General features: G+C 39.8%; 1 protein-coding gene across 3 annotated transcripts; it reads left to right on the forward strand.

Annotated features, from left to right (window-relative positions):
- Nucleotides 1-3119: 3119 nt before the first annotated feature.
- On the forward strand, nucleotides 3120-13243 carry LOC149932361 (uncharacterized). Of its 3 annotated transcripts, none has more exons than XM_090156382.1 (5): nucleotides 3120-3947; nucleotides 9881-10407; nucleotides 10487-10671; nucleotides 10750-10907; nucleotides 10982-13243. In XM_090156382.1, exons 1-5 carry the CDS (start codon nucleotides 3701-3703, stop codon nucleotides 11275-11277), a joined length of 1413 nt encoding a protein of 470 aa, XP_090012508.1. In that variant the 5' UTR covers nucleotides 3120-3700; the 3' UTR covers nucleotides 11278-13243. The 3 variants fall into 3 exon arrangements, with proteins under 3 accessions (XP_090012508.1, XP_090012509.1, XP_090012510.1); XM_090156383.1 differs by having other exon boundaries at nucleotides 10777-10907; XM_090156384.1 differs by lacking the exon at nucleotides 3120-3947 and adding an exon at nucleotides 7563-7739.
- Nucleotides 13244-15506: the final 2263 nt, after the last annotated feature.

The raw sequence follows: 15506 nt of genomic DNA on the forward strand, positions 1-15506 counted from the left end.
AAACGAGATGTAATAATTATAATCATGATATAATCTTTTTAATTAGATTTAATAATTTTAATTAGATTTAATCAATATAATCGGTCGAATCGATAATATATCATTAAAATCAAAACTAAAGTACGATTTAATCATACTAATCACGATATAATTTTTTAATCAGGATTTAATAATTTTAAACAGATTTAATCATTTTAATCAGATTTAATCATTTAATCATGATTAAACGTGATTTAATCAACTTAATCGTGATTAAATTGAATTTAATCAAAATAATCACGATGAAATCGAATTTAATCTTTTGAGGGATGCGTCGTTAATCAAGGAAGTGACCTGCCCCTCGTTCTCAACTTAGCACCTGAGCTTGGTCAAACGATTGTTCATTCATTTTCAGAGTTCCAACGACTGTGTTTTTAATGTTTGAAATTAATATTTGGGAATTTCATCGTGATAAATATTTTTACGAGCATAAGTTTACTATACTATCAGCGTAGCACTCCCTTCGACCTTATTTTTCCTATTGTTATTTTCTTTTCGTTGGGCGCGCGGGAGAACAGCGTCGCGGACGTTCCGGCGCTCCAGATAGTAACAGAAGGTTTGCATTCATCGGGCTTTTTTATAGGAAGCTAACGAAGAAGTAGCTCCAGAGGGGATGTTTATTTGGGAATCCGCGTCAATAATAGCCTAGCTGTTTGGTCCGATAGTGGGTCAAGCCATTGTCGAGGGGGACCCTCACCAGACAGCGAACCCGCTGAAATCGACGTCCCATCCCCGACATCGTCCGAAATATCGGGTTAGCTTTATAGCGCAGGGTGCGTTTCAACAACAGATTGGAAGGAATTGGTAAGGAGAGTTAGAGGGGGTCCTTCTTTTTTTCTGATCCGGTGAGACCTGACCGACCACCTCCGCCACCGATTTTAAGGATCAGAAACGCTTCCCGTCCGAAGGTGCGCCCGGGTTATCCCCGAAAAAAATCTCAACGTAAAAAAATGTTGTTATTTATCCGTCAGGTTTGACCCAATTTCGGCCCTGGATGAAGCCCTTTTTTCGGGGCCCAACCTATCTTCGGCGAAAAAGCGCGAGCCACTGGCCCACATGGTCAAAAAATAGAGGCACTCCTAGAAATGGAAACCCCCCGAAAATTGAACGAAAAATATGTTGATCTTCGCCAAGAAAGACTTTAGGAGTGGAGCGCAGCCAAGATTGAAAAACGACCGCTTTTCATTCGGTAAAATTTCCGTTACGGAGTTCACGCATTCTCCAAAACACCCGCGCATACTCGTATTATAGAAACGATTGTACCAACTCGTACTCGCGCTCTACGTGTATCTTTAATTACAATATTAGACAGATGTGTTTATCGCGCGCCTGCCTATTTCGCAATGTTTGGAAGATATTCAAAAACTGAGAAAACTACGCAATTTTGAAAATAAACTTGTACATCTATCCCGCTTTTTATTTCGCCATTCAAACGTTACGCTTACGTAGACTTTATCCTAATAGGTTTCCAATAATCAAAAATATTTACTCTATTTCTTAGATGCGAATCTATTTTTAGAAAGCTATATTTTAAATGGTGAACATTTTTGAAATTTTATATTAGTAAGCGTTTATCCCACGTGGTACTGTTCAGGGATTGTTGTACTATCGGGGGTTTACAATTACTAGAGTCAAACTGAGGTACACAAAGGGAGATTCCATGTCCATCCCCCCCTTCTTCGACGACCCCATAACTTTTACTAATTCCTGATTACGTCTCAGAACTCAACAATCAACGACGTAAGTATTAACTTCGATGTTTTGGGTGGATCAATGAATTTCGCGTTTCTGCCACCAGTTTTTAATTGCGTTAGTTTCGTTAAGTCTTAGTGCGTGTTGCTAGCGACCGAGGGGTAAGACAGTCTCAGATAATCTGTACACCGAGTTCGTGCATTTAGCACTGTTAAAGGTACATATTTTCAAGAGTTGGCGAGTTCTATTTAGCACTGTCAAAGGTACGGCAGTGTACACCGAGTTCGCAGAGTGTCTTACCCCTCACTGGCGACTTCTTGCTTTAGTTCATAGTCCCTTTAACAAGGTCTAGTATGCTAAAAAATCACGACTAAAATTCCATCGTCTCGACACGTGATGTCAAAAGCATCGGGCGCACTATCCCATTCTGTGGCGAGGATGAGCGCGTCTCTATATATTCGTGTTCCCTGAACTTGAAATGAAAGTGGGGAAGAAGAAAGATGGTTACGAGGCTAGGAGGGAAGCACGCGAGAAGATGGCAGGCAGTAGCGGGAAGGAAATCTTTTCCCTTTCCAAAAATGAAAGCAAAACGCTATCTTCTCTCTGCCAATGCCAAGGGCAACGCGGCGTTACGCCATACTGAGACGCATCCCTGGTTTCTCGCCCCCCCCCCTCTTCCCTCTCTCCTGTCCCGCCAAGAATCACTCTCTCTCTCTCTCTCTCTTTCTTGGCGCCCCCCTCTGATCCGCGACCCTCCCCCTCCGAGAACCATCGCGCATTAAAATCTCGATATACTAGTTTTCCTTCTTAGGCAGTTGCGTAGTTTGTTAGCTCCACCAAAGGGACCCAGCATAAAGGCAATTTTAACAGAATACACCGATAGTGACAACAGCTAGTCGGTCCAACTTAAACGGAAAGTAATTGACACGATGGGTACGTGTTTACCTTAATAAATTCAACTGGAATCAGAATCTACCCAGCGCTTCTATTCTTAACAAAATGTCCGTTGTTGACAGGTATATTTTAAATTCAATTGCGTTGATGACTTGGAAAAAAATTCTAACTTAAAGGCGAAATTTCTTATGATTAAAAGTAATTTTCGGAAAGGCTCCAGTAACGCGTACGCTGTGGGTTTAAATTTGGACATAAAACGCGGAGAAGTTTTTCGTCGATCGCGCCATTCTGGTAACGTCACGAAACGAATGTTGTCGAGAAAGCGTGACATGACGAGACGCTCCCTGGCGGAGGGCTTCCGAAACGGCTTCTCTCTCTTCTCGCACCGGAGGAATACAGTTGTGTCACTGACCGACAAACCGCCTCATTCATGCTAGGCGAAAACTCTTCACGATCTTCGGGCTGGCTGGGAGCATGCGCGAAAGGCTCACGGTCATGGTCACGGGCGGGGCGACTAAAGGGAATTTGCGCCTTTTCTCTACCAAATCTCCGACATCGCCTCTACACGTTGCCTAAAATCAGACCCCCTTCCTTCCCCCCTTTCACCAGCTTTCCCCGTTTTCCCCCGAAAAAATGAATAAGTCGCCCTCCCCTGTTATATCCTACCGGTCCACTCGCTTTCTTCGGGTTCCGGAGCGGGCTGATCGAGTCCGAACCACTTTCGCCTAGAAACCCACTTCGCCTAGACCTCCAAATCGTCCGGTCCCCGAAATAACGATCCAGCTCGCGACGAATATTTTTTACCCTTCGATACTAAGCGCATTCTCTCTCTTGGTGTACGTCGAGGTGTACGTAATTGCGCGAGTGAGCCTTATGACTATCGCGTCATCGTCGTCGTCGTCCTATCATCACTCGTCGGCCCGACGATAACGAAGGACGAAAGAGAGTGAGATTGCCAGTGGGCGCGTGATACTGTCGTGACCCGCGACTGGATGGATGACAAGGTCGGACTTCGCGTCGTAGTCTTCACGTTTCGAGTTTAATTTTTATCGCGACAAACACCCACCGAACGAAAATGCCAAAAGTGTTCTTAGTACGAAAACTGAGGAATCAGTTGAAAGGCAACGGGACTTACGGAACTGTTACGCCACCACCCAGTCCGGAGCAACAACTGGGTCTGGCCATTGCGCCACTTCAAGCGGCCAACCAGCCACCACAGGCCGAGAGCCCACCGCCGGAGGAACCCAAGGATCTCTGCTCGCGGCAAAGGGTGCCCGATGCGGATCCAGAGAGCCGGTCCGTCTCTCCATCTCACCACGATGGTAAGGCCAGCATCCTACGATTCCTTTACAGGTTTGACGCGAACATCTCCGTAAAAAATCAACGGTACATTTTACTAGGAATTTATATAAATATCATCATATAGAAACGTATGGAAATGCAAGGCCAAGTGCCTTATTCCGCCATTTTATTTAGAAATTTTCGAAGCAAGCCCGTCTTTTTTCCTACCGTCGAAACCAGTTTAGTGACGAGAAATTTATTCGCGATGCCAGATGGGATCAACGCCGTGATCAATTTTAAATTGGTCTATTGTACAGTTTACGGTCAAACGTCTCCAAATCCCCAAATTTCAACAAACCATTTTGAAAGAATAAAAGTTAAAAACTTTTCTGAGAAACGGGATTTCTCAACTAGCCACTCTAGATCAATTTTCGGTTTTCCTAGTTAGAACTGGCACTTGGGAGTTTCCCTTATAGTTCGATCGTTGAAGTTGGAAGTTTGGAACTAACTAGATAACGCTAAGTTTAATTAGTTCCATGGCTCTATTATGAATTCATATACGAAGTTAAACCAAGATAGTCGTTTTTACGCCTAAATTCCTTTTACCTTAAACGTATTATTTTCGTTGGGTTAGCGATGCGGAGTTATTCTGTAAATGAGCAAAACACTTAATTTCAGAATTGAAATATTAATTAATTTCATAGTATTTGTTGCTCGATTACAATCCTGTGACTTTTCTGATTGGTAATGAGCACTACGAATACATCACTGGAAAATAGAGATTATCTATTTGTTAGTTAGCGGTTGCTCAGAAACTGTAGATTCCGTTGCTACGATAATACAATCTTTGAATAAATTTTGACGTTCGACCTTCAGACTTCGGTTCCAGAAGTCCAATTGCGAATGGAAAAGTTGAGTTTGGTTTTGAAATTTCCAATAACAAGTTTATTTGCTTAATTCGCATCCTTAAAATATTTTGAAAATCATGGAACCTTTCTGGTTGATAATGGTGAACATCACTGGAAAATAGAGATTATCCATTTGATAGTTAGCGGTAGATTAGAAACTGAATTTCTGTAGAACAAATTTTCAGTTTCCATACGGTGTTCGATTTCCTTTACAAGTCGAACACGGAATGGAAAGTTAACATAAATTTAAAAGAGGAATTGTGGTTTCGTGCCAAGGGGTAAGACACTCTGCGATCTGGGGGGACACTGCCGTACCTTTGTCAGTGCTAAATGTAACTCGCGAACTCTTGAAAATATGTACCTTTAACAGTGCTAAATGCATGAACTCGGTGTACAGATTATCTGAGACTGTCTTACCCCTCGTTACGTGTGTATGGTTTGGATTTCGGAATAACGAGCTTATTAATATCGTCAACGATGCTTAAAAGATTTTAGGCGGTATTTTAAAACCATAAACAATTGAAGTCTTCATAGGCCAGACTTATTTAGTGACTCTAAAAAATGTCATAAATCGATAACATAAAATTTCCCGGAATTTGATTGCTCCGTCACACTAACGGAGATTTATAATGTACTGGCTGGAATAAAGTAGTTTCCAAGAAAAATAGCTAGGTCCTCTCTAAATATATTCATAGATCTCACCGTTATTTTCCCCAACTGAGAATTACGCAATTTTCCTGAGAGATGGATCACGTGTTAGTCAGGCATGTGCCTATTCTTTAAATTTGTTGTATCCTATAACTCTTCTTTCACTTAATAGACCAGTTAAATTTCGTAATTCCCAGAAGCGCTCGTGCACCCACCAAACTTTTTTTGTCCCCTTGTACGAAACGCGGCGCAATTTCTAGCAAGAAGTTACGAAATCAGATACGTGTATTCCGTGCCTAACGGGTTTTGCCATTGCAAAAACATTCCTGGTACAGGGAGCTCAAGCCTTTTTAGGGTCCCCTCTTGTACTGCCCTTTGACGACATTCTTTTGATCTACGAAAACGCGTTCTTTATATGCGTGCCTGGCTAAAGTCTCGAGATAATTTCTATCTTGTTAGTGTTTTACAAATTATTCATTAAATCGTCGAGGGATAAAAGATACTCGAAAAAAAAACCGATAACGGGTTTTTGCATACCGGTACACTGCTTGTGCATAAAAAACTCCGATCTTTTTTATCGCGTATTTAATTTAACAGTGTTTTATTATACACAATACCTGTTTCAAGCAGTAGGAAAGTAGTATAGAGGGGTGGGGAGCGGGGTTAGCGAATCGCGATGGCAAGAGCGATGCACGGAACGATGGCCAAAAAGGAGGGAGGGTAGAGACAGACGGGGTGGCCATAGAAAGTGAAACCGGTTTAACAGTCCTTTCGCTTTCTCTCTCCCCGACCGCTTTCATGGCCAAGGTCACCTTGCCTTTCCCCGTTCCAGAGGGGGTGGGGAGTAGTTTTCTTATTTTCCTCGTATCGTGATTTCTTAAAACTCGAATAGCTAGGCCTATGTAAATACATTCTGCTTAAAAATTTCCTTTCAGACTGTGGCTGTAATTGCGAATAGATGCTGGGAGGGTGGAAATGGACGGGGCGATAGATTTTTTGGCTAACGGTTTCTAATATCGCCTACGTTGTATAATTATCATAATTCCCTTTTCCCTTTCATGCTAATTCGACTGTTGTTTCATTTTCGCGTCGTGCCTGTGTACGTTAGTACTCGGAACGTAAAGCTTTATTATTATTAGTCAGTCTTTTTTCATTCCTGACACATTAATAAAATATTCCAATGAGATTTTTCAACGCGGAGGACCTTCTTATAATGAGTAACGAGTTTGAGTCGTTTGTAAAAATTATTGTTTTGATAATTAATTAAATAGCTACTTTTTACTTATTACATTTTATAGTCGATAACTTTTAGTTAAGATATTCTGATTAATTAATGGTAGTATTCTTCATATGGTTGGCAAAAAACTGGATAACCATGGATTAACTAACGCACGGGGATGTTTTGGCCCAGCTAAAACTCAAAAACGTTGGCTAATGGTGGTCTAGCGGCAAGAAACTCCAAAACTATGTATGTACACGGAATTAACTTATTTGTGCCCCGTTTTTCGCCCATGCGAGGTGACGTCTACATATTTGTAGCTTTTACGCGTATTTTATTTTCAAAAAGATATAAAAAAACTTGAAATTGAGAAAATTCCGTTTGAAATCCAAGACGAATCTTCAAAGGGTACTTTCGCTCTAATCTATAGTCTAGTCCATTCCAGTTCCAGTCTTGTAAATTCTTTTCTAATTATCTCTTTAAACATAGCGGATTTTCCCACAGATATAAATTCTTCCGTTTTAATTCTTCATATTTGTATTGTGTATTTAAGGAAATAGTACCAAATAATTATTTTACGATAAGCAATCACTGTTCATCTTACTATCTTTCTTAAATATTTTCGAGTCTAGTCCGAAGCCCTATTTCCCTTAAGTTGATAAAAACGTGTAAAAGGGAACTTGTAGGAGTATAGACTGTACAGAAAAAGCAACGTACGCCAGTTTACCCTAGACGTTTTTGAGTTGTAGCTTAATCTCTCTATTATCAACTTGAAACTAATAAAAAATGAAAAAATTGGGATTTTTTTCAGATCCCCGAAAGCACGCGAAATATCTCGAATCAATGTGCGCTTAAATACGTCGCGCAGATACGAATAGTTATCATTTTTTCCCTTTATTGAAGAACGGTCAGTTACAACTTTAATAGAATAGCGGGTGCCATCGCTATAATTCTTAAAAAATCCGCCATGATATATCTCACGTTTATGAAATATTTAGGCGAAAAACACCGAAATTTCCAGATAGATAGAACATTCGATTTCAAAAAGCAGCCGAAAGGTAGGAATTAAACGAAACCCTTTGACTCTAGTCGAATTATCGCTTATTAAACCGTGACGCGATAGTAGTATTAAAGAACGCTTTTGAATTTCGTTGCCACTAAAGTGCGGTTGAGAAAATGCGAGAATTCCCATATTGCGAATCGCGATTTCAATATAAAATATTCTTGTTATCGCAGAAAGATGCAAAACAGGTTTTGATATAAAATTACCTCTAAAAAAAACCCCCGTAGTGCGTGGTTGTATTGTGACGCGCTCGATACGGGACTGTTTGTGAAAGACCTTCGGGGCCTAAAAATAACGGTTCGTAACCACCGGCGTCACTTGATATACGGCTCCCGAATTGATAGCGTAGACTTTACAATCTCTAACGTAGTAGGTAAACTGATAGGCGAGAAAATTCGCCTATCTTTCCTTATACTACGCCTTTGTTGGATCTACGATTTCCAATGTTCGCCAAAGTCTCTTGACCGTTTCTCAAAACGGGCTTGATAACGGTTACAAAACCGATGACGAAAGTTGGGAGGGACGGAATTTCATGCATTTTTTATGTCAGTAACAAACCAGATCTAACCTTGAAGAAGCAGTTAGAAAAAAAAATCACTTTCGAATTTTTATTGGTAAAAAGAGCGCCCGAAGCCAAATAAGAACGCGCGCACCTACGGAACCCAACCCTGAAATTTTGGGGAACGAACTTGAAAAAAAACTTTCCCTTTTTTGGCTCCCTTACCCCGGAGTTCCGCGGGGAGGCAGATTGGACAGTATAGGTGACCGGGTCCCGGTGAGGCTTTCACGGGCCAGTTGGCGAGTAACTGGAGTGAACTATGGGCTATATAGAGGATACGTGATGTACCTCTATCTAAAAATAGAGTAGGGAACAATAAATTATTTTCTCCGGAGTGGACCGAGTACCCACACTCCTACGGTACTACGGCTAAGGTCCTATCTAAAAATAGATCAGTAACAAGGAGGTCCGGGTGGCCCGCTTCTTTTCAGAAATTCGTTTTTCGAGGGAAAGTGCTCGCGTGACCTTGCTAACCTTCTTACGGCGATAACAACATTTCTGGCCCTTGCCAGATTTCCGCGGAGTCAAACTGTCCTTGTGGAAAAGCCGTTTGTTCTCCTTCTTACCTTTTACCCTACCACAAACGACATAAATCAAATTTTACTTTCAAAAGACGTACTGTTACTACTATACTAACCAAGTTATATTCTAGCCCATCTTTATACAATATGTGTCTATAACGTGTAGTTACAATATGGCGACTCAAATGTACGATATTGAAAGATTTTAGATTTAAATACTGTGACTTGACTCTCTTCTCAAAATGCATTTATTTTAGTGTTATGTAAATTATACGTTTTGCTTTAGAATCCGAAGTTTGATATTCGAATTCTAGGCTCGAAAAATGTATGAAACTATAGCTTCATAAGAATATAAAAATTAATAATAATATTAATAATAATTAAAAATAATTTAAAGACAACTGAACGGAAAAGACGAGATTCAATTTTGAAAATGTTTTTAGCGTGGCTTGACTATCTATCTAGTTTGGATGTATTCCAAAACTACTCTTACTACCGAGCGCATCAATTTAACTCGCGCCAGTAGCGGCCGTTAGATGATGGTGAAAGTAAATAGTAGCTTACGGTAATCGGATATGGTACGAATACGAAGGAAGGAGATAATTTTAATTTCTCTCATTTGAAATAACCTAAACCCGATAACGATTTTATGTTGATCCTAACATTTTTTTTTTTTACTAATTTTGATTTCATTTTGGTTCATACGATAGCCCAACCTCTCGCTATAATAATCATTCGATAAGGAAATCACTAAACAGTTTTATTTCGGGATATTATGCTATTCTTGTCCTTGAATATGAAAAATGCTTAAACGTACAATCAGGTCAACGCGAGCGATGTTACGCTAAACAATTTGCGTATTACATTGAAATAATGAGTCCTATATTACAAATGGCAGTTAGATTAAAATACTGTATTAAACACGGTTATTTAAAAAAGTATAGTTACGCGCCAAGCAAATAACCGTTTGCCGCTGTAAAGTGTTTGGAAACCAACTATAAGCTTTTAATTTCTCGAACTCAAATCTAAAGGAGAACATATTTTTTTTCTTTATAGATCACTCTCGATCGCCGTCGCACTGGGCAGAAACCACCCACACGCCGCCCGTATCACCCATGCGTCCCATGTCTCCTCAACCACTTCGAGAAGAAGACATGATCTCTTCCACCACATCGGCATCCTCAGCCACAAACCGACGAAACGAAAGCTCGTCGCGAGGGTACCAGCACAAGCAATATACGGCGTCATTCTCGCCAGTGTGTCCGCCGTCCTTCTTGCCAGTGTCGGTCATAAAATCGCCCCACGAAGTGGCACCGACCGGATCTAGGGCCAGGTACGCGCTCGAGAAGTACGCCGAAAGAAGCGCCGAAGCTCGCGCTTCGGTGTCTCCCGTTGGTCGCAACTTCTACGATTCCGGTTCAGAGTCATGTTCGGCGATAAGCCCCGTAAGCTACGCTTCCAACGACCAGATGGACTACGAAGGTCCCTTGGACTTTAGATCGCACAGGCATATCAGTCCGTCGAATTCACCTTCGCCTCAACCATATCTTCCACCGATCAGACTGCCGGACTCGCTCCGACAGGTAAGGCACTGTCTATCTAACCCATTTGGCTTCATTACCGGAAACAAATTTAACATTCGGCCTTTACATTTCTTTGAAGGTCATTAATCCGGATTCGTTAGAGTTTGTCAACGGCGGCGCCGGCATTAAAAATCCCTTGATTGTCGCTCGCAGAAATTCCGAATTGACGCCAAGGGTGTCATCCACCAGCTCATCACCGACGGAAATTTACAAAACCCCGCCTCATCGAGAAAATAGGCAAAGCGATTCTTCTTCCAACCATAGGTAACGAATTCTTCGAACCATTTTATTCGTAACACTTATACAACTCCTTACTAAGGTTTTTTACTATTCTTTCAACAGGCTGAATTGTAATATATGTGGTAAAAGTTTCAGCCTCCAGAGACTCTTGAATCGTCACATGAAATGCCACAGCGACCAGAAAAGATACATTTGCTCATTTTGCGGGAAAGGCTTCAACGACACGTTCGATTTAAAGAGGCATACTCGAACGCATACGGGTAAGTGAGAATACAACGACGGCGGCGAAATTCGAAGGGGTTCCTAACTCGTTTTCTTTCTTACGGTGGGACAGGTGTGCGGCCGTACAAGTGCAACCTTTGCGACAAATCGTTCACCCAACGATGCTCCCTGGAGTCGCACACGCTGAAGGTGCACGGCATCCAACACAACTACGCCTACAAGGAGAGGCGAGCCAAAGTCTACGTCTGCGAGGAATGCGGACACACCACCAACGAACCCGAAGTGCATTACATCCACCTGAAGGAGAAGCACCCTTACAGTCCCGCTTTGCTCAAATTCTACGACAAAAGGCATTTCAAATTCAGCGACGGGTCGTTTCCCTTGGGCATTATCAGGGTAAACAATTAAACGAGAAAATTAGAAGGAACGAAAATAAAACATTTGCCAGCCATCGTTTAATACTTTTGTCGACATCCCGTTTCGTCCCGTGTAAAGTTCCGCGCGTAAAGAAACATTGCTGTTTGATGTACAATTGGCGCGTCCTCGACTGCGAGTCGTAAAACGGAAGTTTCCATTGACCTACTATTAAGCCGGGAAACATTTTAAACTGTGATATCTCCCTTATAAACGTCTTCCCACCTATATTTTAAAAATAAACTTGTATTTGTCCGCGTAAGCCATTGGATTAGCTCTTAATCCCACTAATCCGAACGACTGAAGCCAGCTTTTGCAAATGGGATTAAAAAGGCTTCGTAGTTTAAACGCAAACTATTTCCGAAAATATAATTTTAGAAGGAAACGAGGGGTAAGACAGTCTCAGATAATCTGTACACCGAGTTCGTGCATTTAGCACTGTTAAAGGAACATATTTTCAAGAGTTCGCGAGTTCCATTTAGCACTGTCAAAGGTACGGCAGTGTACACCGAGTTCGCAGAGTGTCTTACCCCTCGGAATGAAACCCAACTATACTCGGCACTTATTAATATCGCGTTGATTTTCAACAACATTGATCTCCCCTCTCAACGAAGAGCGCCATCTACATTATAAGAGTAACAAATAGTTTGCGATTTAAAGGGTCGCGCGTTACCCCCAGTCCCGTCATAATTGTAAATAATTTTTATAACAAATACGAAAAGTTTAGGCTCATATAAATAGTTTTTGGTAGAAAGGTATAGAGTGTTTCCATAATGGGTACCGAGTTCAACGTTAAATATATACACGACAAAAAAAGGGATATTTTTTTACGAAAAACTTGTTAAAAGAATGCGTACTCTAAATAATGGTTACCATAGTTCTTATAGGCGTTCCTCGAGGTTAAGGAAATATTTAAGAAGTGGCCTTATTTTTTTATTGTTCTAATATTATGAAAATAGGCTTTAAATGCAAAAACCAATAATATATATTTTTTCACATATTTTCACGTAGGAAATATTTAGTGGAGGTTTCTATTTATAATGCTAATGGGAGGTTTTGTATAAAAATTTACGGTATTTAAAAATATATACACGACGTTTTAACGCGTGTGACTTGTGGCATAGCCACTAGAGGGCGGTTGTAAACAAACTCGCCGTAAACGAAAATAAATCAATAATTCGACGAAAACCGTCGATTAACACTTAATTTTAATACGACTTAATGTTCACGAAATTATTTTATAATTTCCTGATGCGTTCTATCAGAAGTATATAATGGTGATTAGAGAGAAGTATTCATTTTAATATATTGTCGATATTATTGACTTGAAACATATACCTTAGCAGGATCCCTCTCATTTCTCAAAATACGTTTTGGAAAAAGAAATCGAAATTAAAATAAATATTAATTAAATCAGCACCACCTTTGGCCCATAGTTAGCTAGAGACTTTTAATGCTTTTAATTCAGGTGGCTGGGTTACAATTCTTAGGTGGGTGGTGGCAAGCCCTTCATTCCACGCGAGCCAAGAGCTAACTACACTAATTATTACCGTTAATTTCAACAAGGATTTATGAAAAGGGGAAAACTGTGTGGGAATCCCCTTTATACAGTTAAATTCGTTACTTTGAAATAATTTAAGAAAATAATTAAATGGAATTATTGCTTAATACATTAATAAAGATTTGTAAGGAGTGTAATTTTAGTATTTTACATCTTTATTCGGTGTCCTGCGAAGGCACATGTCTTAGATGGATACTTCTCTCAAAAGATAGATATTATGTACTTCTGGTTCTATTTTTCCATGATCTCAGTTTCAGGAACAACTTTAATTTGGAATTTAGTATTTTTTAAAGGACAAGGCAGAAAATTACCAAAAATTTCAATTTCGAAAAACAATTATAGACAATAGGACTTTTCATTATTAAAATTTAAAATAAAATTGGTTGAAATCGGCCCTAATTTTTTATATTATTGACACCTTGTTCTTTAAAATTAAATACGCCGTGAATTTATATTTGAAAATAAAATTTTGTTAAAAATTTAGACGTGCGTTTTCTTAAAGACTACAGTACAAATTTGAGAAAGTCTTGGAGAAAATAAATTCATTTTCGGACATGATATAATATCGGAGCATTGGGGACAAACATAAATTCGTCACAATAATAACAATAATAATATACTTGTACAATATTGTCACCGCATTTTTTTGTTACTTTTTTTCTCATAAAAGGTGCACCTGTGATTCACGTGTAAAGTTTTTAATATAATAAATGCATTTTTTGTATTACGAATCTTTGTTTTTAATTAGCTACATTTAATGGAGTTTTGCCAAAAGTAATTAATAAGGTAACCGAGAATATTCTGATCTATCTTATAAAATTTTAATAGGTGCGTGTTACACGTTATTGTTTTCCCAGCCGTACTTAGATACATCGAAATACTCTTAGGTTAGTCGAGGGCTAGGCGCCTCGACGAAGTGGCTAGGCACCGAAAGTCTACGCGGAATTTGCGGTTTTTGAAACGGATTAAGAGGTGTTTCGAAGAAAATTTAGTTTCGTTCTCATGCAAACAACGTGTTTATCTTGTCCTATAAGCGCAAACGATTTCCGTTAGGCGAAAAAAAGCAACTGGAAACGAAATTCCATATTGCCTTTTTTTTTAAAAAAGCGGTACTATTCGACTCAACGCAAAAGCTTACAGCGCTTTCGAAATTAATTCCGGTGAAAGTCAAAATCAATGTAAACAAATGACTCGACGCGGTGTAATTAAACATTTTAAGCTAGACTTTGACGAGACTCTAGATCGATTTATTTTAAGTCGTTAGGAAATGATCTCAGACCCGAAGTAGCCCGCGTGCCTGGAAAGTGGGACGGTGAAGCGATGGGAAAATTGAAATATATTAAAAGGCTACTTTCGATCGAGTGTACGCCTTTATTTACCACACAGGAAGTGCGTGAGGGTTCGTAATTTTAGCTTCTGACAATAAATTGAGAATTCGTTCAAATATTAACGAACTGGGCCGCCGCGAGTAACGAAATCATTTATTTAAGACGAGCGTGGACTTCGAAGTACGAAACTTTGGAAGCGTCATATAACACGGCCTAATTACGTAGTAAACACGCTATTATCACCGAAAGAGCAATGTTTACGAGAATTTATCGAACAAACAATAAATGAAATAGTCCGTAAGAGTGACCTGTGGAATTAGGACAATGAGCGTCGATGAATTTACTTGGAGCGATTTTGGAACCTATCACAGAGGAAACTCCGAGTCCGTTGGTGGAATGATGCAGCGCCAAAGGAGTATACGAAGACACGGTGGTCCGGCCGCTAAAGTCCAATACGTGTCTTTATGGAGAAATATCGACCAACAACCGATAAGGGACGACGGCTGTTGTAGAAAACTGAAAAAACGAGCAACATTAAGTTTCGTAAGGACATAGTGTGTATCCAAATTGTGTAGCGGTATTCAATTCAAGTTCAATTCTTTGCAGTTCCGAAAAATGACGTACTTAATGCTGTGTTTGTTTTGCCTCTCATGGTTCATTTATGAAGCGATCGGATTCGCGCGAATGTATTACGAATACCCAATCAACGTTAATGTTAACGTCGTTTTTCCAAAACAGACAACGTTGCCAGCTATCTCCATTTGCTACAACCATCCGTAAGAAATATAATACAATTGAATTCACACTCAACGGAAAAATTTATGGCAAACGTCTAGCGGAAACCATTATTTTTACCGTTGATGAATAAATTTACGACCTGTGTTGGAGAGTGTCAATTTGAGAAACCACTGATAGGTTTTACATAATTTAAGGCCTGTTCATACGAGCCAATATTTTCGATCAACCTTGTTGGTGAGCACAGTTTCCGACCGCAAATTACGTTGCATTTTCGTCCACACGCTGTTAGAAGAGTTATCGAGATTTTCGCTCGCTAACCAGTGAAGAAATTAGTCGTAATTCTTAAAAAAAAACCTCTTCTTCTACAACATAAACAATTTACATTTATATAAAAATATAGATTTGTTTTGTGTAAGCAAAAAGATTTATGTTAAAATCATAAAATTTAAATACGTGGAGCTAAGCTTCGGTGAGAAAAACCGACCGATCTTTAAAATTTGATCCTCAAATGAGTTTTACTGGGCAACACTGTGTGGAATTTTTTCCCCTTCACACGATGCCACTCGGTGTTCCATCTCGTCAACACTGTTTTGCAG

Source organism: Leiobunum rupestre, chromosome 8, assembly GCF_980474605.1.
Source record: "Leiobunum rupestre chromosome 8, qqLeiRupe1.1.hap1, whole genome shotgun sequence".
In the NCBI taxonomy this organism is placed as follows: Eukaryota; Metazoa; Arthropoda; class Arachnida; order Opiliones; family Sclerosomatidae; genus Leiobunum; species Leiobunum rupestre.